At 38.9% G+C, this 27773-nt stretch overlaps 1 protein-coding gene across 4 annotated transcripts in view; it reads right to left on the reverse strand.

The window, feature by feature from the left end:
• The window catches only part of BICC1 (BicC family RNA binding protein 1), an 89521-nt gene that overhangs the window by 25642 nt on the left and 36106 nt on the right, over positions 1-27773 (reverse strand). For 2 of the 4 annotated variants that reach the window (XM_030275818.4, XM_072930966.1), the window contains exon 3: positions 19057-19126. In XM_030275818.4, the coding sequence (XP_030131678.1) occupies positions 19057-19126 (70 nt within the window). Of the gene's footprint in view, positions 1-1753; positions 1957-2940; positions 3403-8466; positions 12501-19056; positions 19127-27773 lie in introns of those variants that run through there. The other 2 variants (XM_072930967.1, XM_030275819.4) reach the window with 2 other exon arrangements.

The raw sequence follows: 27773 nt of genomic DNA on the forward strand, positions 1-27773 counted from the left end.
AGCCATTCAAACAAAAAGACAAAAGAGACTCAGCATTTTTAAGGGACAAGTTATGAGAGTCTGTCCCAAAAGTACCAACAAAAGCACACTAAGCTATGTGAGAAGTAAAAAAGCAAAAAAAAAAAAAAACCCCAAACATATTAATTTATAAACAATTAACACATAGAAGTTGGTATATTCTCATCTGAAAGGGCACATACATTTATCACCCTACAAAACTATGAAGAAACACAGACCTATAAACAAGTGAATTAAGCAAAAAGGTGAAGTAAGGCTTCCTATTAATATGAAAAATGGATAATTACATTGAAACAATTTATTTAATGTTCATAATACAGTGTGTACAGTTTTAGGAGTGGACATTCCCTCACCAAAGTAGATGCTTGGTAATGGCCAAGAGAGATTTAAAACAGGCTCAAACAATTGCCATGGAAAAACAACATTAAGGCTAAAAGCATGGAGCAAATGCTCAGGAGTAAGGGCACATGCAAAGGAGCTTGACTGAATAATACAGGAAATTCAGCATTGGGCACTTGGTGCTGTTGGCTTACCACTTGAAAAGAATTCTCATCCTCTGGCCAATACAACTCGGAGCACTCACTTCTCCTCCCAGTGTTTAAACCACAGAAGGAAAAAGCTACTCGTGTATTAAGGCAGAAAGCAATGAGCCATTTCCTACTGCAGACTCCTGAGTATTCTCGGAGGTATCACTCAAGAACAACGTGTAGTTTTTCTCATTTGGGGCTTGACTTTTTTCTTGTTTTTTAGCTGAAATTAAACTGCAGCATCATTTTCTCTGAACAAGATTTCACCCAGCTAAATTGAGCATGATCAAAAGCCTACTTAGAGCATCATAAAACTCAACATGGGCTGCAAGCAATTAATAGTGTCTTCAGAGGAGACATATCCTGAGGCTCTGGGCATTCTGGGGGATCCATTTGTTGTGGACAAACAACTGATTATGAAATGTCCCTGGGAGGAGCTAGAGCCACTGCCTATATGTGTGCACACATTTGAAAGACTCTGTCTTCTCAGCATTTTTTCACTCTTAACTTTCCCCATTACTGGCACCTACCTCCAAACCATCTTTAGAAGAATTTCGGTTCAACTCAGGACATGAGAAGGAAGCTGAGAAAAAGCAAACACTTGTTGCACTGTTCTGCACACTGTTCCCTCCAGGGAAGGCAGTTTACACGCAGCCCTTCACTCTTGTCACAGTTTGGTTGGTGCCATGCTGTCACCTGAGGAGCGTCAACTACCACAGCACTGCTTTCCAACCCTGCTCTGTAACAACTGTGTGATGTGCAGCCAGCAATCCCCTCCTCACTTCTCCGCACCATTTACAGTGACACACTTACACACACACAGGCAGACATACAGATACTCACAGAGCAGAGACCGAGTAACACACCGACCTTACACACACAAACCTGAAGAAATGCAGCACAGCATCTGGTAAAGCAGTGAAAAGAACCTTGTTTCTCAAAGATTTCTGTGTAGCTCAAAAGAAAACATCAATATCTGCAATCAGCTACTTAAAATGGCTCTAAGAGTGAAATATCTGTTTGATGTAAGCCTCATAAATTAAAAGAAATGAGATGCACTTGTACATGAATCATAGCTGAATCCCACATTTCAATCTCCTAGCAGCTTTGAAACATCCCAGAAGAACACTAAAAATTCAAGTTCAGAATGCCCAGAATTAAGTGAAAATTAGCCAGAAACATCAGATAAGCTTTAAAAAATAGATTACCTGTACAACATTACGTTTGGAGAAATAAACTATTGATGACTGGATTTCGGACCACTGACAGAGGAAATGAAGTTGAAAAGACTTCTCTTAAAGCATAAGCAAAGAGGGAAGACAAGGAAGAGGTAACAGATCATATTGCAATTTAAACAGAAAAGTGACCAGATTTCAAGGGAGAAGGGGAAGGCCAAGGTGGAGAAGAAAACCTGAAAAGAAGAAATGAGAATGAATTAATAGTAATCACCAAGACACTCCATTTCAGTTACACAACTTTAGTTACCACCATGATTAGCTTTAATTCCTTCTTTTACTTCTAAAAAGAGCCTTTAGGGACATTTTGCAAATACAGTCAGCCACAAAAAGGCACATGCCATGCAGCCCTTGTGCTGCCTCTTGGGCTGCTGCTCTTCAGCCTTTAGCCCAAGCAGCCACCCAAAGCAAGGCAACCCCTCAGCAGGACACAAAGTCTGTTACAGCTTATTTTTTTTCAGCACGGACGCAACAAATTCACAGTTCATGACTTAAATGTCTGTTGCCTTTTTATCTCAAAGCACAAACACAGAATCACAATGTCTGAGAAATAAAATAAAAAATACAGAGAAGAAAAAAGCTATAGTATTATAAGATCAGCTTAACAAAGGACCTAGGAAAGAGCCATGACATTCCTATCAGAAATAACACCACCGTGTCTTCACTGCACACGGACTCATACTCAGGGTTGCAATACCGATGCCTAAGTCATGAGATAATTTTAGTTTCTCACACACACATTCTCAAACAACTTGTGACTGCGTTTTTCTAAATAAAAAAGCATCATCTGACTCGTGAGCTGAAGCTCACGCCTCAGGCTCAGCCTTCCTTGCAGCGCTCCCACATCCAATCCCCGGCTCCTGCTGCCCCTTTGAGTGGCTGCACCCCATGGTGTGAGCTGGTTTGGACACAGCCACTGCAAGGATGAATTCTGTGGCTGGACCAGGAGGATGCAGGTAGTCTGCAGCAAAGATTAATGCACTATAAAGGCTTGAGTGAGCAGGACAAACAGACCCATCCTCTTAGGAATCAGGATGGAATTAAATGTTGTCAGAAAGATAAAAAGAGCTGCCTCCCAACAGGACATCAGACATCTGGTGACTAAAGCCAAAGAGAGCTCATAGAAAATTTTTGATTACCATTACAAATACTCTACTTACCCTGCTTTAGTATCACAGTCTCTGAAATGAATTTTCCCCAATAATGTTTTCCTTTCTCCGAGTATTATATTTTTAGAGGTTATTTCAACTGTATTCCTGGTGAACAGGTAGCAATTTTTTCTACGTTTGCTCTGTTTTTTCTCAAAGAGAAAAACAGCAAGTCCAATAAAGAAACATCTAAACTGTCTTTTTGAGAACTATTCAAGTAGCAAAAGCTTCACAAATTAGATTAAAATTATGACAACCCAAAAAAACTCCAGTCTAAGAGTCCACAGGAATACTGATTCAAGGGCTTAGGAGGCTCTTACAAAAAAGAACCCCAATACCAGCAGACCATTTTCACTGCCTAGTTTTTCTTCCCATGTACCAGACACAAATTACATTGCTTACAACAGCTAGATACTAAATAAGAAAGAGTTCCTGAACTCTTTTTTGAAGCTGTAAGAAGTAGTTTCCTTAAACAGTGTTAGATCATTAACACACATGCATCTCTATATCTTGGGCTTGAAAGCTGAAAAATCAAAACATGTTTTAAAGTTATGATAATATTAAGCTATGAAATTTGACTCAAAATTGCTACGCTATCAACAAGTTTCTGCCACTGACTGAACATGACTATTTCTTTTATTATTTTTTAGAAGCACAAGGTATAAATTATTCTCCAGCCAGCATGGCAATGTGTTAGCTTTTTCCATGCACCACTACTGTGTAGCCTGCAGTCTCCAGGAGCGAAAAGTCAGAGAGACAAGGAAAGTAGTTTCCATCTTCTTTCTAAACCCACTAGGGATGCACCTAACCAACAAAAATATTATCTATCAATCCAACAATTGGTTCTGAGTACTAAAAGCTTCCAGATGCTTTTACACCAACAGGTTGTTATGTGAATACTGAATCACATTTTAATCATGTAATAATCAACCACTTCTTAGCTTTTAGCATGGCAATATGTATGTGGCACTCTAAGAGCTGTTTATCATACCTTAAAAGGTTATTCCTATTCACAGGTACTGAATTATTTTACCAGTATAACAGGCAGTTTGCAGCTGATTTGGGAAGAGAACCTTCATCTCCTGAAGAACACTGACTTAAAAACTTCTGCTTTTCTTTTCATGGAGGGGTTCAGAGCAAGCAAACACTGCCCACACTGTTCCTCTGCAAGGGAAATTTCTTTGTGATAACTGTGAAATAAAAACACCAAACACCTGAAAGATGCCCACTGTTGCCTTTCAAATCCAGAAATCATTCCTGAGTTGTTCTCAGATGAATCTTCTCTGCATCACTTCTGTCCATCCGTCTCTCCCAGTATTGCATTAATAGCAAAACTCACCTCTGGGAAATTAATCACCTATTGAGCATCTCTGCAATGTGAATTTCAGCAGTCACGCTGATAAATTGCATTCTATGTCCCAAAAATTGAGTTTAAATAGATAGATAGGCATCAGAGTAGAACACTGGCAGTCTCCAGTTTACCTGCAAATGCAGTGCAGAGCACATTGCAAGGTATCTGCTTGCTAGAAGCTCCTAAAAATCCAAAACCAATACATTAATTAATTCCAATTTTCACTGAAAGATCGTGACAAATTTGTGCTCTCAAGTAATTTAATTACAGCAGTAAGTTTATATAACTACATTCCAGGGCTTGAAATTTCAGTTTTACTATAGTTACTGCCAAGCACAGTCACTGGATGTTAAGTCCCTTGACAGTTCCCTTCATATTACAACTGTGTTTGTATTCTACCCCTCCCTGTCGGGCCAAGTGTAAGCAAATCACTGCTCTTCACAGAAAACACAGCACGGCCTGATCAGAAGCAGAAAAGCCCAAAATCTTCCTACTCTTACAGGAATGACCCAAGTTCAAATCACTCTCGTGCAAGTGTAGTTAGAGTACAATGCCCACCTGCTGCCTCCTTTGCTACCTAGAGTTTCCTTAAACCATTCACCAGTGTGACCATAAATACATTTTATCTTCCTCTGAGCCAGTATAAATCCACGAGTTTAAGCTCTGGTGGCTGCAGGCACACACCCCCGAGCACAAAGGAGATAAAAAGCTCAAGCAAATGTGACTTTCTTTAAAAGCCTCCTTGCCTGTCACCTACCCTGCAGAATTAATGGCTGGGGCTGTTTTCTGAAGTGGCAGCAGTGTGGGAGAAGTGACTGCAGCAAATGAGGGATTTGCTGCCAGCTGCTGGCACAAGGGATGCTGTGGCTTTGTGCGTGTCTGGGATCAGAGGGAACCAACACCATCTCCTGTGGCCGAGTTTCAAACGGCCTGGGATGGGCTTTCTGTCCATTTATTTATTGCAAAACAGGGAGGAGTCATCTATGCTTGAGTCAGCTGCTCCAGAAACAAAAGAAATAAACTTGTGATCTAAACACAACGGTTCTTTAATTTTTAAAGTACACCATTGTGGGGTCTGGGGGAATTTTACTTCAGAACATAAGAAACAGTACGTATTGACAGTTTCTCATAGTTAATAAAAAGCAGACGGAGGTCATAATACAGCAACTACAATATGTGCTGTAATTAATCTGGCACTCCAAACGATAAACACAATGTCAGCAAGAGACTCACTTTAAATCTCTAGGTCAATTACAGACTGCCTCAGTAACACATTTCAGAAATTATTGACCATTTACAAAGTTGCACTGAGGTAAGAAATCCTTCAGCTCAACAGATATTGTGTAGGTTAATTAAGAAGCTTAGCATTGAATAATTAAAGTGAATACTTGGGGGAAGTACTTAAACTAAAAAGACTCATTCCCTCAAAATATTCACAAGCCAAACATCATAAAAACAAAACAGCAGAATTTTTCCATCTTTACATCACTGGCCAAAGAAAAAAATGGATAATTCACGTGCACGCACGCATTTAAAATGGCAAAATAGGAAAATAGTGTCACTCTTGGCAAACTATAAAAAAACTAGACTAGAAGAAAGTGAGGTATAGGAAGTTTGGGCCTCCAAACAAAGTCCTCTCAGTAAAACGGTGGCAGTGCTGTTCCATTTGAAATGCCAGAAAAACCAAAGAAAATCAGCATTGTAACAAGTTCTACATCCACAGTTGGAAGAAAAAAAAAGTTAAAATCCCTGTGTTACTTTTCTAGTAACTATTTCTCTAAAGAAAAAAATAATTATAGTCCCTTTCCAGCCATCTCCTACAAATATTTCGTGTCCCACCAATTTGCATCAGGAAAATGCAGTGACAGCTGTGGACGACCAACATATGTCAGCTGAAAATTGTCCCCACAGTTTAGCTGTCTAAATACTTGTGGGAGAATGCACGTTTTCCATTAACTGTAGCAAAATCAAATTATAACTCACAAGTATAGAAAAAAAACCCTTAAAATCGGTAATTTCATCAATAATAAATTTATGTTATATTCATAAAGTTGCCTGCAACTGATTTTACTTGGGTAAATTTCAACCGGCATTAAAACAAAGGAGTTCTGTAAATACTTGTGTATTATACCAGGCATGAGAGTTATTTCAAAAATTACCAGCAAACACTAGACTTAAAAACCAGATAATTTCTTGAGAGAAACCACAAAATAGGACCCAGCTCTCCCCATACTCCATCATGGCAGTCTAACTCCTGAATGCCAATGCTGGGCATACATTTATGTCAATATTTTAGTTAGCAGCTATGGCCTCACATACCTCAGTCTCTGAATAACCTTTAGTCTGCCCATGAGAAGAAAAAAAAAAAAAAAAGCCAACAACTTGGGTCATTAGGGTGATTAAGGCACTGGCAAATCAAAGAAGTCAGCAAGATAAAAATTCATATTATTATCAGGAAGTAGAGAGCACCACCTCTCCCCATGGCTCTCACTCACATCTTTTCCCTGCCAGCAGATGAGAGCAGAACAGCAAAGGGCACCACTTGCAGACACAGGTTTAGAAATTGCAGTTTAGGCACTCAGGTCTAAGTTAGCAGATGTTCATTTTCAGCTGATGCTGTCAATGAGTGAGGTTAAAGCTTTAGTTGTAAAAATAACAGAAGATGGGGCAGAAAATATGCAAAAAAAATTTGTGTCTGTTAATTTATGTTAGGAAGAAATGAAAAAAAGAGTTAATGGCCAAGAGTCTCTTATTTCTTGATAATTTCTTCTTTTGGGCTGATATGCTGCTTACATTGCTAAGAAGCAATTTTCAATGTAATGAGTCAGCTGATTAAAAGCATAACCCATTTTGTAGTAACTTTCTTATCTTTTTCTGGCATTCCACCAGTAATTCATGCTACAAATGAACTTCTCTATAGTAGTTTCTTTTGTTTCATTTTTTTACCCAACGCCATCACTCTGGAACTTCCATCTTTACTTCTGGAACTCAAAGTCTGCTCCCCTCCCAAATGCACCTGTGAACACTGTCATGGCATTCCTACAGAGATTCCTTCTCGCAGCATCCTTCAGTAAGCAAACCCACAAGAAGAAAATAATAAAAAATTATGCACCCAAATAGACACTTTCAGTATTTCTTCCCCTCACAGAAAGCACACATTCAATCTGACAATTCAGATTTCTTTGATGTGACCAGGTGTATGAGCAAAGTCAGTTCCCCTTTGTAACCCTGCACATGACAGAGGCAGGAGAGCTGAGCATGAGCTTTACTGCTCACTGCACTCTGGGCAGTAGGAACAGCAGAGGCAATTAGACACAGGAATTTGCACACCTATAGCTACAAATCTACTGCTGGAAATCTCAGTGGGAGCTGTTTGGCATTAGAGGATTTTAAGCCAATTCCACAAAAAAGCTTGCACTTTCCTGAAGCCCAGTATTTTCACAGCTTGCTTTCTTGGCTACTACTCACCTCCAGCACTGCAAAACCAAGTTTACATTATTTGACATTGCACTGGACACAAATCCAATCAGCTGGATGCTGGATGAAAGCTGCACTCAAAATAAATCCTTTTTATTGCCATCTTGGTTTACTTGCACACATTCTAACACTTTTTTTTTGTTGTTGCTTTTTTTTTTTTTTTTTAGTAGAAATTGTCAATAGCCTCAGCTCCCACGGACTAGAAATTCATATTTTGTGTTCCTGGTATTTTAAGTCATCCATATGCTTTGATGCAAGACAAGACATCTAGTAAATCTTTAACAAATTTAAATTGCAGCCATCAGAACTGCAACTTTATGGAAGCTGCACAAAGACATCAAAAGGGAATAGTGACATGTTAGACATTGAATTACTGGTCTAGGACAGTAATTAAAGTACGCATCAATACAGCAGCATTTACCAGCTTTTCCCTAGGATATTAATTAAGAGCCTCAGAATTGTGTCTGATCTTATTTCCAAGACAAGGATTTTTACTGGAAATCCATGCCAGACACCTATGAACACAAGGCTGTAATCCTCCCCTCCACCTTTTGGAATAAGCATTTTCACCACCTTCCACCTTTGCACCTCCCATCTGTTTTCCCATTTACACCATCTTTGTCACTAACTCCTTATTATTCTATTCTTTCAAAACTCTCATTTCTTTAAGACTCCCACTCTAACCTCACATTTCCTGCCATCCCACCTACCTCTTTCCAACTGGCTTCAGTCTCCTCATCAGCCTCTCATTTCCTCTCCGTGTCTCTCCCCATTCCACTTCATTCCCAACTTTGTCCTTTCCCACAGCTTTGTTCCCATTAACAAGAGCTCATTTGCCTTTCCCTTTCACAGGAATTAATACAGGGAGAACATGCTGCCAACAGCCCTCTGAGACTGGCCATGGTTGGTGAGCATTGCCAGATGGTTTTGGGCTCCCCAGCTGAACGAAACCAATTCCAAAGCCAAAAACTACCAGGGTGCTTAACAAGCATTTACCATAAAAACACAGATTTTTTTAAACATTAAAAATCTGGACCAAGAAAGTCACCAGAACACCAGCTATGCCTGGGATTTTGTTCTCTTTAGATCTGACTTCCTTTACAGACAAAATAAACTTGCCAAATAATCAAGGAATTAAATGACCAGCACAGTTTTATGCAAGGTTAAGTTTGTACAGATGAAAAGTTTTAAAATTCTAAAAACTGTATTACAGCTGTTTTTCAGATATTCCCTCCTACTGCTACTTCAAAAAAATCATATGATTCAAATTACAGTTTCCAGAGGAAGTCATTAAAGAGACTAGAATTTCTATCAATGATGGTTTGTAAGCTTGCACTTTGCCTTTGGCATGGACTCTGTCTATATTTAGAATGCACAGTACAAAGAATGCTTGAAATCAAAAATATCAGAATTTTACTTGTAATACATCTAGTTTGCAGGGAAAGGATGATACTCATGTGGCCTGTAATTTCAGGTTTATAGGACTTGATCAGGGTTGGAGCAGGGAATGCAGTGGCATTCCTGCAAATGCTCCCATCCCCAGGAAAGTCCCTTTGGGAAGCTACAGAAACACTGTTTCAAGAAACTGGAAAGACTATAATTCTTTTGCTCAGCAACAGAATATCACACATTAGGTATAACTGCTTCAAAGTATAAAAATGTAGTGTTCTCACCAGTAATATTCAAGAGCATATGATCTTTTCCCCTTCAAACTGTGACAAGACTATTAAGTAGATTTCTGTCATGTGTCTTTGTTTCTCGATGCTTTTGAGAGCTGAAGGGTTCTGGCCTCCTCTACTCAAGTCATTTTTTGTTCCAAATCAAAACAAGAATTCAAATCCTGTTCACTAACCTGACATATCATTGCCACTCACTGAACAATGCTTAATTGTGCTTAATGCACAATTAGTCTGTTGAAATGTGCCCTCTCAGTTATTCATATAAGTGTCAGATATTTTCATACAGTAATGAATTATTTTGGTAGCAAGAACTTCTCAGCATCCCTTTATGCCTTCTCAACCATTAGGATTGAAACACATGGTAGCAGGAGTATGTCATACTTAAAAAAATGAAACATGACACATGCCCTTTTTTAACACTTCTCCAACCAAACCCAAGAAAAAGTACATGGTGACAAAAGAACAAAAAATGTACTATGGACACTTAACACCAGGAGTTCATCTTCTCTCATGAAAAATACTCAAGAGGATGAACAATCCCTTCTCTACAGGAAAAAGTACTAGAGTAATACAAATAGCACTGGTTTTGCTGCAACAAGGTCAAGCACAAAAATAAGTTTAATGCTACTCTAAAGAACAGAAAAAACTTGTAATTTCCAAGACCATGTCCCACATCTGACTGAAATTTTATTTTATGAAGCAATTGCATAGATAAGAAACCATGTTACTCCCCCCTCCCCAAACACTGCCAGCATTCTCAAGAAAAATTGCAGAGCACCCTTTATCTCCTGGCATGAGCAACTTTCGATTCCATTGCAGATCATATGTGCAATTCATCTTCTTCAAAGATATGAGCAGATTTTTTTTTTAAGAAATCTACTTATATACACAGTCCTTAGCACAATTGCATAACGGGGAGAATTTTTTTTCCTGTTTTTAGTGATGTCAAATAAGAGCTGCAAAGGAATTTTGCTGCACACAGAAAGAGCTGACACAGAATACCCAAACCAATGGTTCTGTTGTCATGGGCACCAACAAGGAAAAGGCATTTAAAGGCCAAGATTTTTGAGAAAACCTTTACTGAACTGGTATAAGGTCAGACTCACAACTTTACACCTTGGGAACCAAAATTAGGCAGCTTTAGGAAAAATTCTGCTGACAAAAGAGCACTGGCCCCCTTATCCCAGCGGCCCGGAATGCCCCCTGCATCAGTGGGACTGGCACCAGGGCATGCCAGGCTGCAGGGCTGGGCTGCCTAGCAGGGAGCTATGGAGGCAGGGGACAGGCTGGAAGCATGCAGCAAGGCAGGAGAGAGAGGGAAGACCACAATTGTGCTGCTTGCCAGCTCTGAAAACAATCATATCTCCCCTGATTTTGTTTCTAGCAGAAGTAGTTACCTGTTTTGCCTTTGCAAGTGCTTGGAAAAGGCACATGTGAGCGCACCTTTATCATTATTCAGAGCATGTGGAATAAGGCTGTCATGGGATTGGGTGATCAAAACCCATTGTGCCGATATATTACATGAAGGTGTCTCAAACTGGTGCACTGGGATCCCCTTTCTATTTGCAGCTGGGAAAGACTCATGAAGTGAACTCCAAAGCCCATCTTGCAGCACCTTTCTGTTGCCTACTGTGTAACCAGGTGAGAAGCTCCTCTCCTGAGGGAACAGGTGCCCACAGCAGCCATCAAACCACCACCTCCCTCACCTCACTGCATCAGGGATGGACAGGGAACTGTTTCCTTGACTTTAAGGGTGGGGATCCACATGAGCGAGGGAAGGCACTGGAGCAGCAGCAGGCTCTGAGTGGCTGGCAGAGCTCTAGCTGGGATAAAGTACATCACTTTCTCTGTGAGAATGACTTGGGGCAAGTTCAGCCAACAATTCTACTGATGTGCACACTGAAATAAGTGCTGAGACTAAACAAATTAAACTTTGATAGTAGACCAATACAGAAATTACCTCTGAAAGTGCTAAAGCATCCAGGCACTGCAGAGTTTTAGATGCTCTCTTCTCTCCATCGCTCTACATCCCTTCATCCCTAGCTAAAGAACAGGAAGAGCCATCACTCCATACATGTTTGGTTCCTAGCAAGAGTTAAGGTACAGCCTTTTTTGGCACGATTTTCAGAAGTATCTTAGTGGGTGAGAAGCTCAAGTTTGTCAGAAAAGCTCCACATATCACTGCAGGTTTCCAATACCTGATTAATTCTCCTACCCCCCCTTTTTTTAATTAGAGCTTAAGGCTCTAAACCAATTAAGTGGCTATTCATAGCACTGAATTTAAGGTAGGAAAATTAGTTGATTATATCCTACATTCTCCTGATCAGGTTTGGTTTTGGGGTTTTATTGTAACTAGAAACAGCACACAAAGATATGAAAGTAGGTCAAGAGCAGGAGTTGACCCAGCCTATGAAAAAACACAGAGTCCTTGGTTCATGAACAGCACTTGGTAGTCCTGGGATGCTGTGTGACCTCCCCAGGTGGGGCTGATCCAGCTTTTAAGACATTAGTGCAAAGTAAAACTCGGTGCCTTGTTGCATTTAAAGAAACACAAAACAGCAATTCCTTCTACAGTAATTTACAGTAAAGAGTGTTTTCCTTTAAGATTGATAAATCAGCAACACACGTAAGTAGTGCAGGCACACAAGCAATCCCAGCACATGAAGTTCTGTTTCTTATTATTAAAAACATTTTAATGCACTTTTAGAGGTTATATATGGCTACAAATTAAAATATTGCTATTTTAGAAGTCAATGAAATTATAGGAGGACTTTTAATCCTATTAACATGAGTACTTTTACCCCACAATTTACATGGGCATAGTCTTTAGAAAAGTAGCAGGATTCACTTCTATACTGAAAGAATGAAGAACAAATCAACTGTAACTAAGAAAAGTAGCTTCTGTAAGAAAATGTTTTCATGCAACTTAAACCATATCTGAAATCCACAACCTTTAATTTGTGTTTTTTTCACAATTTTTATTGTGAAAAAACACTTTTAAACAAAATTAAAATCAGGCATAATATATATACAACATGAAAAAGGAAAACAATTAACTAATGCCTCTTTGGCCCAGAAGAAGGAAGTAATTTAAGGAAATCACTAAAAATCCGTGTTATGGGTGCCACTATATTAAGAAGGAGTAATGTGTATGTAGAGCCATGGAGAAAACAGCAAGGACCAAAAAAAATAAGGTGATCCTAACAGTCATTATTCTATGTAACATCACGGGATCTTTAAGGCTGGAAAAGACTTCCAAGATCATCAAGTCCAACATTGGACTGAACACCACCTTGTCAATTAAGCCACGGCAGTGAGTGCTATAACTGTTTGGAGTTTTTCTTAAGATTTCCAAGGAAGGCAACTCCACCACTTCCCTGTTCCAATTTCCCAATTCTTCACTACTCCTTCAGTGAAGATACGCACACAACCACACAGAGCACAGCATTATCTACTTAGGAGTTACATAAATAAGCAAATAGCCTTAACTATTAGACATTTTCTAGTTGCTTTTATGTTTATTTGACTGAATGAGGACTTGGCTAACTTTCTGGGGAAATTTCAGGTTATGTAACTATAGTTCGCAGACGTGCCAGCATCTGAAGATGCCTGATATTTAGAAAAAGATTAGGTATGTAATGCAAATCTAGTGGCCTAGACCAAAATCCTTTCAGTATTTCAGCAATCCCAGCAAGAACTGAAAGCAGAGAAATCTATTAATTCCACCAAACTCTGCATTTACTACAAAATATCATCAATGCAATGAGACCTTCCTGAAGTAAGGGCCCAAACCCCTTTGATACCACGCAAGTATTTTCCCCTCAACTCAAAGTTTCTCAACATCTGCCTCACTGAGCCCTTTGGTTGCTTAGGGGTGTTTTGGTTTGGTGGAGGTTTTAGGGTTGTGCTTTTGGTTGGTTGGGTGTTTCCTGGGGGGAAGGAAACTCTAGAGACTTCCACACATGCTACAAGAGGTTACAGTGATGTTTAAAGTTCACCAGACTCCTCGATAACACTGCTGTGGAGGGTTATTAGCTCTTCCATTATCATATTTAATAATAAAATACTGGGTTTGGACAGAAGCATTGACAAAGTCCTACTTGCATCCACTAATCTGAGGTGGGTTTTTTGCAGTGTGGAATTTCTGCATGGCAGACTCTCCTTTGTACAAAAGTGGGATTCAGCTCAGCTGCAGCACAGAGAGCAATACTGCATAACTTATGATGCACTTGTGTTTTAAGTAGTGATGTAATGCCTCCCTGGAACACGTGTGTAAATGATGAAGTGCTTGCAATGGGATGCTGAACTGGCAGGCACAACTCTGAACTACTCATAGATTAAATGAACAAAATTCTGGGATATTTTACTGCTAGAATTTTAGCTTTAAAAGCAGTTCACACTCCTTTCAAAAAAGACTGTATTGACAAACTGATTTGAGAAAATTAGGTATTTTTGTAAAGAAAGATAAATTATCTAAAAAGCCTAAACTCAGATTTATCACCAAGTCTATGGCAAAAGAAGAAATAACCTGGCATTTTATTTGCACACTTACCTAAGGCTGTATATCTGACACTGCAGTTCGTTGTTCTCTCCCTCCCTGTTCCATCTGAAAACATAAACTTCAGCTTCTATCACAGTACTGGGAAACAACTGAAAGTTGATTTAAAGGTCTGAAAGGACAAACATTTTAGCTTACTCTAGATATCTAACTCACAAGGTTGGCCTTGAGTTCACCAAGCAGTGACATTTGTTTTAACAAAAGAGGAGGCTCCACCTTTTATCACAATGCCTCCTGAAACAGGAGGAATGCTCCCCTTGTACCTAAACAACATTCCAATAAATGAGAGTGAGGTTTTACTAATTTGGTTGAAGTCTCTCTGGTTATTTGCCTCAAGCATGGTATTAGATTTTAATTTCACTGTGCATGTTATCTTCACAGCTCAGGATGCAAAGAGGGAAACAGTTGTACTTGGCTTGCAACATAATTTGCAAAAGGCAAAGTTTAATGAGAAATAATGAAACCAAATTGCCAGGCAATGAATGCCAGCAGTGCCCAATGCCAGTTATTGCTGCCTTCCTTCCAGTGCCTTCAGAATAACTATGTTTCTGCTATTCTCCTTGGATATGAATTTAACATGCTCTGTACTTGTGTTGGAGATATGCTAATGGAAAACAGCATGTAGGAAATGCTTTGATAACAGAAGCTAGTTTAAATTGTTTGAAGTTATTAAAAAAGATAAAAGAATTGGTAAAAAGTAAAATCAAATGAAAAAAGTACAAACAGAATATGGACTAGATTTTTATTGACAAACTTAAAGTGCATCAGTGGTAAGAGAGGAAAAAAAGAAAAAAAAAAATCAAAACAAAAAGTCACAAAGCCAGAAACAGCAAATAAGAGAAGAGGTAAAATAAACTAACAGCAGCTCAAGGGAGAAAGAAAAGAAATTGGTAATTTCAAGATATGATACAGATAAAAAAGAGCTGGAGACTAAAGAAAATGGAAGAGGAATGAAAATATGGGAGTAAGAGGAAATAAAAAAGAGCAAGAGAAGTCCTTTTTAAAAGAGACTGTTGGAAGGGACCCCAGATTTCTACCTGCTCTTCAAGTTCAATTCATCTTGCATTTCCCCTTACCATCTTTTTTAAGTTCCCAAAATTTCCCTGCTCCAACTCTCTCACCATCTTCCTGCTTACAGCCTCTAAGTTTCCAAGAGCTGCAGGGATTCTTATGGTGGCTGTTCCCCAAAAGCTATTTCAAGCTGCATTCTGAGCACACACATCCCACAACCTCTTTACAGCTGTTGGAATGCAAAGGGACACAGCGGTATGGGGGAGGTAGAACCTAGAAATAAAAAGGAGTAAGGAATATAGGGGAAATCTGAGCTCCCATACATCCCTTTCCTAAAGAACACCTTCAATACCCATCCACAAGCACTGCTGCTGGTTAACATGACATTCACCTGCTTCCAAGGCATTAAGCATTCCAGCTCCATACAAACAGATGGGGAAACAGATGAGCATGTATAGTTAGGGTTCAGACACCTAGCAAATGAACAAGAATACTCCCCCTCCAAAAGTAAAAGTTATCCATGGCTAGATTTTAGGAACAGCCATCCTGGTCCCCTACACAAGCACCAATGAGAGCACAACAGAAAGGGCTGGACAAAAAGAAAAAGACATGTCATTATTTCAGAAAGGGAGAGGGAAAATCCCATTATCTTATGCCTGCTTGGAAAATGTTTGTGGAACTACAGCATCTGACCATTTAGGATTTGGCAACCTACTCACACTTTCAAACCACTGAATAAATCTTTAAAAGACAATTAACAGCATTCCAAAGGAACAGTAACTACAACAGAGTGAAAAAGCATGTTGAGAGCCAAAGTTACTGTCTCTCAATTTGGTCTTAAATTCACCAGACTAGAGAAGATCCCAGACCTCCAGAACATGAGGCTTTGATACACCTTGAGCTCTACAGCACCAGTGCAAAGCTCTACAGCAACTGTGCCAGTGACAATTCTTGCATTACTGATGGGATCAGTCATGAAGTGCTGTAAATTGTTCACTTCCCCCCTAAATCCTTCATGTTATGGGATCTCTTTGGCAACCTGAACAAATGGCTTGCTTTAAGATGCTGTGGAAGTGTGTTTTCTAAACATTCATTACATCTCAAAATACTTCAACCCTCCTCATCACCAGAGTAAGGCTACAGCATCTGGTGTTCATTAAAACCAGGAAATTCCTGTTTTGCCCTTATGAAACTGTTGAGAGTTGATAATATTTTTTTTTTTTAATTTAGCTTTGTGATGAGATGCTTTAGAAAACACATATTAAATAATGAATTTGAATCAGAAAATTTTAAAAATCTGCTTATGCTAAATTCAAACACTAGTCTTTTGCAATTCAAAAAAACCATCAGAAAATATTTATCAAGTATAAGATAATGAATTACCATTATGATACTTAAAATACAGAATTTTGGACTCATCAATTTAAAAGTTGTAATCCATGTAACAGAAATCCATTACACAGAGGTTCACAAGTCATCTACTCTTGGTGCTTCAGCTTCACTACAGCACATTTTCTTTTAAAAAGTCAAGAAAATATTCTGGATCTTGTACAGCACTTATTCTTCATATTCTTACTGAATCTTACTACGCACACCTTGGCTGTAAATTTCAATACCTTTGTGTTTCAATTCAAAACAAAATATGGTCTGTCCTTATTGATTCGGTATCGGTAGTGTCTAATTAAAACTGTTAACAGCAGTGAGAAGAACGATACCATTAAGCCCCGAGTGCTTCATGACAGATTGACCAATACCACAGAAAGAAAAGCAATGTTTTCCTAATGACTGTTTTCCCCCTGTACTGGGAGGAAAGCTGTGAATGACCTAAGGCCACAACACACAGGATTTGAAGCTGCTGAAACTGCAGACTGATTGTATTGCAAAACTCTACAAAAAATCTGGGATGTCCTGGTGCTGACTGGGGTAAAGCACTGTCCATCCCCAGCTGCTGCTCTCTCATGAGTGACTCAGGCACTCAGCTCCAGCCAAGGGGGCAGGCACAGATAGCTTGTTCTGAGCTCAAGTCCCTGGAGAGCCAGCCAGTTATTTGTTGCAGGCTCTCCTCTCAATCACAAAATGTCATTAAGTGAAGCTAAGAGTACGTTAAACATTTGGAATATTTACCCCTATATAAACAGCTGCTGTAGCTGCAAATGGAAAGTTGCAGAATTGCAAACAATTGGTATTAAGTGTAAACAGAACACACAAAATACACCTTATTTCACAAGAAATAGGAACCTCAGGGTTAAGGGGTTCTTTGTACACATGCTGTAATTTACTATCTTAGGTGTATATACACACAGCCCAGCACACCAGAGCTGGGCAGAGAGTACAAGCCTTAACTCTAGACCCACCCTGAAATCCACAGGCATTTGAAACACTTTTTTTCATAGTTTAGCATGTTGCTAAAATGTCTCGTTTACAGCCCATCACTATCTCACTATCTAAAGTTTCTTCTGGCACAAGGACTTTCCAGGATAATCATTCCCACTGCAGATACACTAAGTATGCCCAGCTGTAATATGTGTTCCCTTTCCTCAGTTTTTAGTTTTATCAGCTCGTAACTCTAAGCTGTTTTATTTCCCATGGTACTCAAATTCATTTCATGTATTGATAGGGCTTCACCACATTATCTTCTATTTGAGTTCACTAATATATTGGTTAAATTAATTTACTTTTAAGCTGCATTTCCAAGTACCAGTGCAGAAACCCAACAAAACACCTCTCTTACCCCTCTTTTCTTGGCCTTTTATTCATGCTTCTCATCTTCAGAGCTAAGCCATTTAAATTAGGGGGAAAAAAGTTACAGGCAGCACTTAATTTCTTCTTTTTTGTCCTCAGGAAAACTCTTGTGCCTCAGCTTGCTGAGGAGCATTAGGTGTGCATCAATTCACAGCAGCCGAAGGAGAGGGTACACAGAACTGCCCAGGTTTGCACAGAGACCTTGCCACTCCTGCATTACTGTGTTAGTTCCACATACTAATGCCTACATAAATAACACCTGTGTTTTTGCCATTCTTAATTACTTCCCCAATTTTCCTCCTTTAAGCGAGATTCTTTTTCCATGCAAGTGGGGAAAAGAAAAAATGAAATCAATTTGGACTTTAATACCGTGTGGGAAAGTACCTCTGAGACAATCTCACTTTACACCATAAAAATTTTATTAACCCTGCACCTTTCTAAAAAGATCATTTTTCCTTCCAAGTGATTTTATTAATTTACTAAGGTTAGCCCACACCTCTACCTATACATTCTATATATAACATAGAGAGAAATTATCTGGAGTTCACTTTCTTGATTTTTAGATATGTATCAGCCTGGACAGAAACTCATGCAGTGTTCCCAATCTCATTTTTTAATGCAGAAGATAAATTAGGTGTTACTTTCCATCAGTCACAGCTATGACCCCTTAAGAACAGAAAACAATAAACAAGAGGGTTTATTTCAAAGAGGGATGCTCCAGACTGAATGCTTAGCTCACAGTAATAGGCTGGACTTCCAAAAGAAGCATAATTTAAGACATAAAACTGGTCATTCCTAAGAAACAGCTCCACTCAGGTTTCTTAGAGAGCCCAGAAAAGCGTGCAGGCTGTTCCTGACAGGGACACAATGAGTATTTACTGTTCTGCTGGGCTTAGCCAACACTCATCTTTGTACTCTACAGAAACAAACACAAAACCCCACAGAACACCCACTCATCTAAAATGTTACCAGAAACACTGGCTTGGCTGCTGTAAAGTAAAGAAACTGTTCTGCTTAGACACAGAATCATACAGCAGAAGGCACATATGCTTAATACAACAGTACAACAGTATTGATTAAATAAAATACTCACAGAATTGCAAGCTCCTTAAAATGGGTTTGTGTATCAAATACCTACATAATGCCACGATAACTTCAACAAGACACTTCTATAAGAAACAGCAGACTGAAATGAAAATACTTCATGTGACCAGTACTGATGTGTGACTCTAAAAATCCGATTCTTTATTCTGTGGTTTTTACTATGCTAACTACGAATCCCACCCCACAATAAGAACAAAATAAAATACCTTTTTTTGATTTTGCTCCGATCTTCAACTTTGATGGCCAAGCAATCTGTGTGTTTGTTTCTTCCATAATCTATTAAAAAAGAAAGCAGTTTCAAAAAATTAAGTTTTTTATTTTTCTCCTGCTAACATATTTCTGAAAATACAATGTTTACCATTTTTAAAACTGTTGATTATTATTACTTTTAAATAGCACAAGCCATTAACTGCTTCTCTGGTTTTCTTGAGAACTTTTGTCTCTTAATAAGCATGGTTGAGTTCTGATCATTCAAAAGAATTCCACAGAGCAAACCCAAGATGTTCAACAGCTTCCATGAAGTTCAAATGATCACTAATAGCTACAGCAGACTCCACATCCATCTCAGAGTGAATTTCAAACCTTTAAAGTTCAGTACAAATATTTCTTCAGTAACCTTAAAATAGTTTTTAAGTAAAGCCTATCAAATTTGAGTCTTTTTGAGTCTCCATAAGTCAAAATATATTGGTTTGCCTCACCTTTACCAAAAAGCAGCTTTATCCAGACTCCAGAATTTTTACTTCTCCATTTAGCAGGTCAGAGCAGACATTTGACAGCATTTATTTATTATGACACAATGTGCAGCCTATTTGTACATCTCCAACCAGCCAAGAGGCTAAAACTATGCACACACTCTTATACTTAGCTCAGTGTCAGCTCTCATTCTGCTGAGCCTTTGGCTCAGTGAAAATTCCATCAGCCTTATTACAGGCGGATTATACTGAAATTTCATCCTGGCACAGAGCTACAGAGCTTCACCAACCCATTTAGTTGTAACAGAGGAGAAGGAACTGCTTGACACCAAAGACTTCAGGTAGATGAATGGAAATCCAGCTCCTAGAAATTCTGGGTTTGTCTACTGAGACTAAAGGACTTCTCTTTTATACCAAGATCTCATCAACAAGCATGGTGAGCTTATACCTCTCATCATACTTAAGATGGAATGAAAACAATTAAAATTTCAAAACAATTAGCAAAGCCACTTCCAAGAAGAAAAGTAATGCATTAAGAAAACAGCTACAATAATAGTAAGTTTTCTATAACAGTATAATTCAGAATTAAGACAGATTTCTCTAACAGTTCCTAATTCTTATCTTCTACATCCAAATCCCAAGGACACCACAACAACTTCCAGATTAGCATGCCATGTGGAAAAACTGAAAGCATCAGCCAGACTTCATTATACTATATTTTTGGTTTCAGCACTATTGGATAATAACTTACAGCTGAAATAAAACATTTCCAGGAGGGTGAAATTCTACCAGCAACATACATATACTTTTCACTATTTTTCAATCCAGATGTGAAAAAAGCTGTTTCAAAGAATTCACTTGTCTCTGATAAAAGGCTTTGGGTGAGGATTTTTTCTTTAATTGTGCAACAGACAGTGAAATACACAGAAAAACTGGAAGGCACTAGCTAAAAGGAAAAGGGAGATGCTAAAACAAAGAATGGTTCAGGACTGAGTTATAGAAGATCCAACATGAAAGGAACCACAAGAGAGGAGACAGAAGAAGAATGCATGTCATTCAAGGCAAGTGCTACATCCCATCAGCTCTTTACCCTGGTTGGAGAATTCTGTCTTAAAGAAATTAAATCCTCCCCATTTCTTATGCTAAACTAAAATAAAAGGGAAGCCCACAACTTCACAGCTGCACATTGTGGGGACATATGAGAAAGATGCATATAAAATCTTCAAAGGAAAGCAGTCTGACTGCCAGTCACTGAGATTTGGCCATCTACTATCCTTAAGCTCTTTGTAATGATAAAAATTGCCACATTAGACCAAAAAAGACAACTCAGTTTGGTCCCTACAAAGACAAGTTTATCTCCTATCCCAGACAGTTAGGCAAAAAAAAAGTAAAGATGTATTTAAATGAAGTACATTGACTGAAGTATCAAAATGCTCAGTCTGTGCTGGCTTTCAACTCCAGGCTGTAATGCTACAATAAATCAGGGCTTTCCTAAGAACACTTAAAAGACTTAAACTACACCATTTACTTCTTAAACTGCCATTGTATTTAAGTTACTACTTATGTATTGTATTCATTATAACAGCAGAGTGTCACAAAGCTCTGGAAAACTTGGAACTGAGTTTTTATGAGAGCAGTTAAACTTGAAAGTAAAGATATTGAAGACTGCATAGATCACTGTTGCATCTACTTTCTGTTTCAGCTTTACCATTCAAACCCGGGCAATTTCAAGTGCCAAGATTTTGTTTTTTCCTGAAAAATCTGGAATAATTCCATGACAACCTCAAGTGCATGTTGCAATGGAACTGCTTTATAAGTGAGAACAGTATTACGCCACATACCTCGAGAACAGGGGCTCTGCTCTCACATGAAAAAGAGAGCTCTCAAGTGCTCCAGCTATAATATACACATTCCAATTGTATAAATACTTGAGTTACATAACATTTTGAGGATATTCAGCCTAGGGATGACTCAGAGTTCATGATCTCTGCAGAACAGCACCTCTGCATAGCTTCCCTTGTTTCCATACAAAAGAAGAGACAGAGTGAGTTCTAATCAGTGCTCTCCTTGCCTTGAGGGATCAACTGACCAAAGGGATCAGGCATATCTGTCAGCAAGGTTTAATCCCCAACAAATAACCTCATGCTTCTTCTCAAAATGAAGGAAAACCTAAGAAATTGTCTTACTACAACTTTCCTTCCTCCCCTTTCCCCAAGTGTAATTGTAGTGTTTACAAGCCAAAATATGCAAGCTATTCTCAGTGGAGAAAAAACAGAAGAGGACAAGACACTGGAAGACACCAACAAAACAAATCAGACTGTACTCTGACCCTGAAAAAATTGGCTCCAGTTGCAAATCATTGGGCCTTCAAGAAAAAAAAAAAAGTCTAACTGTGAGGCAGCTGGAAGACAAGCATTTGGCTTTCTTGTGTTCCATCTTGAAAAGTTTATAGTTTAAGTACTTTGGGGAGTTTTTACATTAAGACAGTAAGAAATAATTTTTCCTTTCTCTGTATTTTTTGTTTAGCTGATTTTGGATGAAAACTGGAATGTCCTGAATGCAACAAAACCAACCAAACAAAACTCCCCCAAAGCCCACAGGTATTTCAGAATTCAAAAGAAGTATTTTACGCACAGTGGATGAACAAGAACAACATATATAAAAGACCTTTCTTTATTTAAAGCAGGCACATTAAATCAAAGTATTATTCTGTATAGTTAGTGTTGGTAAGATACTTATTTCTGACCTTCCCACCTTTGGGATTTGGGCATCTTGGCTTCTTCTACCTCAGGTATTAATCACAGCAAAAGGAAAATTGGGTCAGACAGGAATCTACATCTACTAGTGGGTTTCTATAGTTTCCCAGTCTGAATTCCTTCCCCACTTAAATGAGATTCTTTTTCCATGCAAGTGAGGAAAAGAACAAATTCAAATCAGTTTGGACTTCAATAACATATGGGAAAGTCACTCAGACAATATCAGTTTACAATAACACAAAGATGTTATGCCTAGTCTCTGAATACCTGGTTCTACAGATTTTAAATGTTCATCTTGCATCTTCAGCTTTCAGAAAAGTTGTCTTAGTCCCCTCAGTTTGTATGCATTTACAGCCATATAAACAAGGTTATTCTTATGGTTTATTTGAATAATGGAATATAACTTATATGAAAATGAAAGGAAAATATATTTCCATAGGACAAGACCTGAAAAGTCACAGCAGACAAGTGAAATTCTGCATGGGGTGATCTTTAGTTCTTCCTCTTGCAATGCATAAGAGGATGCAGCACAATCTGAGAGGATGACTAATCTCTGAACACGACTTTTGGCAGCAAGAACACAGCAATGGGTGTAGTTGGAACCAGCATTATTATATTTAATGGTTTGTTGTTGTTTTGGTTTGGGGGGAGGAGAAAGCAAGGCAAGAACAAGGATTGGGAAGGAAGAAGAAGATTCAAATGAGGGTTGTGTGAAGTTCCTCATTGGGAATTCAAACTCCAAAACTGGTGAGGCCAGAGAAAGCACTTGCATTGCCAGAGCACATCAGCAGGGCAGCATCAAGGACTACTGGTTTGGTGAGGCCATTTGAGGAATATAAGGAGTTAAAAAAGAGATTACAAAACTTAGCCCAAAGCCTGGTTCAAGTACACAGCTCTTGTGGAAGTCTGGCCAACATTTTGGGTACAGCAATTGGATTCACATCCCAAGCCCTGTTGTGGTTGGTTTCCCCCTGAGGTGATCTACATAAGAAATTCCAATCAAGAATTCACAGTTTGTCACAGCTGCTACCCAAAGTTGGACAGTACAGCCTGACCCCACTGTGTAAGCACTAATTCTGCAGGAAAGGATGAGGGGCTGCTCCTGAGAAGCAGCAGTGGTGCATGGCCCCAGGTGCCCTACATTCCAAACTACACTGTCCAGACTTTCCATTTTATGCTCCTGTGTGGCAAAAAAATCCATTCCCTTTGCAGATAACTAGAATTAAAACTGTAAAATACAGAAAATGCTTTGACTTCAGACTGTCAGTACTGACAGCACACATGGTAAGTGCCATCTGTTTAAAATGCACAACCAAAGGATGCACAGGGAGGACAAGGATCAAGCTCCACTTGTGTGTCTGTACAGAAAGGAGCAACAACAGAGGGACAACAGAGCCCTCCCACACACAGGGACATGAGTGCCTGGGTGTCTTCAAGGGCAGGGCTCCTCATCTTCCCATTTTACAGCCCAACTGTCAGAAACTCAGACACATTTTCAGAAAAGGTCATTGCTTAGCTAGTCCTTCTTCCCTAGTTTGACTTGTCTTGGAAAAAGGTAATATGTAAATTATTTTAGACATTACTCTCTGGAATAGCAGCATGGATAAGCACCAATACTCCCATATGTTTTTGTTCATGTTTCCACTGCAAGTCATTTGCTTCAATACTGCAGGAAATTGATCTTCACCTACTCACTTGTCCATCTCTGTTAAACTGATTTTTATTTCAAGTTTTTATTAAATGCTAAAATAATGTGCTTCTGATTGACATATAAAAAGGGAGCAGAAGGAAAATTTGCCTGCTTCCCCACCTACATACTGCTACACAGTGCCATGGCAAGCTCAGCAAAGCACCAACACCACTTCCCTACAACTTCTCAGGGCCGACACTTCTGTGCAGACTTTGAGGCTTCCCCGGGGCAGCACACACCTTGTTTGTTGCTATAGTCTAATCCTAGCCCATAGTGGCTCTAACAAATTCACCATCTTCACAAAGCATTCACAGCTATTCCTAAAGAACTTACCAAGAACTAAGGCAAGCATGTGCAGGATGAAGAGGTCCTGAAGCTAAAATTAGACTCAAGGTTAACATCATAGGCACTGTATTTATTCATAGTACAGGTTTTGTCAATGTGCATCAAAATTTTATACTCAACACTAAAACTAATGAACAGATTATGTATAAAAGCAATAAAGGCAGCAGAGTCAAAGACATCAGTTTTACAAATGAAACTTTCAGACTGTACATAAAAGCTCTAAATCACTAAAGATGGAATTGGCAAAGCTGCCTATATGGATATGGCTCTGGAGTTTTTATTGATTCCATTTCCAGTAAGGGATTTTTAGCCTAGAAAGGATGAGAACGAATGCATGTATGCACAAACACACTGCAACTTTTTTTTTTAACCTTCAGTTCACCTGAAAATAAGATGATTCTTAAAACAAGGGTCATGTTTAAGCAAATATTGTAGTATTGTTGCTGCATCCAAAAATTGCATTAAGTGAACCTTCTGCAACAAAAATGTTTACAGAAATTTGTACTTAATTTACAAATACAGCAAATAAAGTTGAGAGTAAAAATCAGTCAAATGCCCTTATCTATGGAGAAACACTGGAGTTCTTCACTTGATATAAATGGTTTTTTTTACTCTCAATGGAAATACTAGTCAAGGGTCACAGGTAACACTTTTGTTTTAAATACATGACAAAGCATAGTCAAAACCAAGGAAAACATTTAAGCATGCAAAAAAATTATCTATAGAAGTTTCTGTCTGTACAGCATTAATGAATTACACAAATAATGTCAAAAATTCTAAGAAAAGTATCACTGAAAAATGAAGCCCCACAGAACACTCTTCAAAACACCAATATGCATCCAATATGAAACCAAAATCAGCAATTCTCCTCCTTACAAGCCAGAAACCCAGTGTACGTTCTTGAGTTTTATCATTCTCATACTTGTCTCCTTTATATTATTTTCTTTTCCCCCCAAGGTAAAAGCACAAACACTTCTGAGAAGGCAATCCCTTCTCTATTCTGAGGGAGGGTTTAACTCTCAGAATGAAAAGCACTGAGCCCCTCAATTGAGATGGTGGTGACAAACCACTCCTTCTCTACTGCTTTACAATGCAAGAGATCTTGCACGAAATATAAAATATAGCAATAAACTGGTATAAAGTTGAACTTTATCAACTAAGACTTCATATTACAGGTAAAATCTCAAGATAGTGCCCATTATATCAGAAGCAGCACAGGAGAAACTGGAGATGAAATGAATAAAACCCAAAAATCCTTGGAATTACTCCATTGCCTCAGCAGAATGGTCACTATACTACAGATGGGATGAGTGCCATTTTCCACAAAAATGAAGCCTTCCCACCACTCAGCCCTGCCTGAACTAAGCAAAAAGTTAAGTAAGCATTCTTGATTTACCTTTTTAGAGAACATGATCCAACCTAAATAGTCTCCTTTCCACTGGGTGGGGTTTTGCCAGAAGGGAGACAAATGTCTCAATCCCAAAATTTCCTGCAAATGTTAACTTGCACTGACATTCTTTCAGCCCTCTAATCCACACTGCCCTCTCCAAGCAGTCACTGCCTCTTCCCAGTTAGCTGAAGGAGAGGAAGCTCAGTGTAAATTTGATGCCAGCACTCCCATCCCAGCCCGGCACTTGAAGCCAACTCTGGAAATGTATGGCCTTAATATATCCTTGTCACATGCTATGAGCCAAGTTCTACATCAAGAGGTTATTTTAATGCTAGTGCAGATCCTGATTTCTACCCAGAAAAAGTGGAATGTGTGGAACCAGTTCCTGCAGCTTCAAGCTGCTGCTGTGGTTGAAACAGAGACAAGACCCAAGATAATGTCTGATCAGCACCAGCTCACGAGGTCTCACCACAGATAAATAACACTGCAAGAAACAGAGCTGAGTGCTGCCATCAGAAATGGAAACACAACCCTGGGGAACTACAGTTATAAATAGGCAGCTCGGGAATAGTCATGGCTGAAGACACACAAAAAGCCCTTCAGAAGTTAGTCCTGAACATGGATAATAATTAGCATGAGACATCTTAGTCTCAGGTCAATGATTAATATTTTTAATGCCTGAAAATGCCCTAAGCCACTTGCATTTGAAGCTCTAGATATGCTTCACATTCAGAGATTAAAAAGTGAGACTGATCCACTTCCAGCCTGACCTACTGCAAACACAAAATTAAATTTATCTGTATCAGGATATACTGCCTATGCTTAGAAATACATACATCAACATTGTATTAATAGATAAGAATATTTTAAGAGTTAGAAGGTTTGTCCCAGACCAACATAAATATTTTTCAGAGGTACAAGAGAAAGCACAGGATGTTGCAAACCAAGCTCTTTTACTGTCTTAGATAAGCAAACAGGGCTTGAGGAAGTTTCCTTGATGCCTTTGCTGCCGGAGCCTCCTAAATAAATAAAAATGCATAATCATAGAAGGCTTTAACAGAAATATGATGCAGTTAGATATAGCTATTTTTCAAATCTTCAAATAAGCACAGGTGGTTTATTTTTTGGCTTTGGTTGGGCATTTGTTTATTTGTTTTCTTTTTTAGTCTCTTCCGACTACTGTTTCCAAATACCTGGACTGAAAGATCACCTGTTTTTAAAGGATGGTTTCCTCACATCATGCTTCTAAAATGGCCTCAGTAACTTCTATGGTGCTATTTAATAAAATTAGAAGCTACTTAAACATGCTACAGGTAAGCACAGGAAGGAAAATGAAAAGAAACCACTAGTCTTCCATGACACTCCTAAGGTCCTAATAATTAGGATTTTGGTACACACATGAAACATTTGCCCAGTTGCAACTTGACAACTCCAAGCACACTTATGTCTCCCTCAGGGAATAACAGAGTCTGCAGTCAAGAGAAACACAGCATTTAAATACACTTTTTGCCTAAATCCAGAGATACCTTAAAACCCCCTAAGTATCTGCAAGTAGGCAAATGCATGCAAACATCACTTCTGTTTGCTTAAAAAAGGTACAGAAGAAACCCAAAATATAAAAGAATGTCAAATACTCAGGATGAGTAAAACACACAAGTTACAGCTGGCTGGTAGTATTTTGTGCTGCCCACAAAACCAAGCCCTGCAAATGAACTCTCAAAGCCAGGAAAGCCAGATCTGAGGAGCCCCTCCAGGTGTAATCCCACAGCTCATGACTAAGATGTACACACTGAGTAATACTGAAATAAAGAGCTTGGATGTGACCTGTGCAGAGCACCATGAGTGCATCATTTCCAGTCACCACCTTCTGCATGTGAGCCCAAGGACTCCACCCAAATTCCACTAAAACCAGTCTTCACCTATCACCCACCCTACTGCTCACAGGCCCTTGAGGAGGCTACAGGTACACTCCTGTCCAGAGAAGTTTCAGAATGAAAGATTACCATCAGCAATAAGATTCCCAAGTGTTTTTGAAGAAGAAAAGAAACCA

This window comes from Taeniopygia guttata, chromosome 6, assembly GCF_048771995.1.
Source record: "Taeniopygia guttata chromosome 6, bTaeGut7.mat, whole genome shotgun sequence".
Classification (NCBI taxonomy): domain Eukaryota; kingdom Metazoa; phylum Chordata; class Aves; order Passeriformes; family Estrildidae; genus Taeniopygia; species Taeniopygia guttata.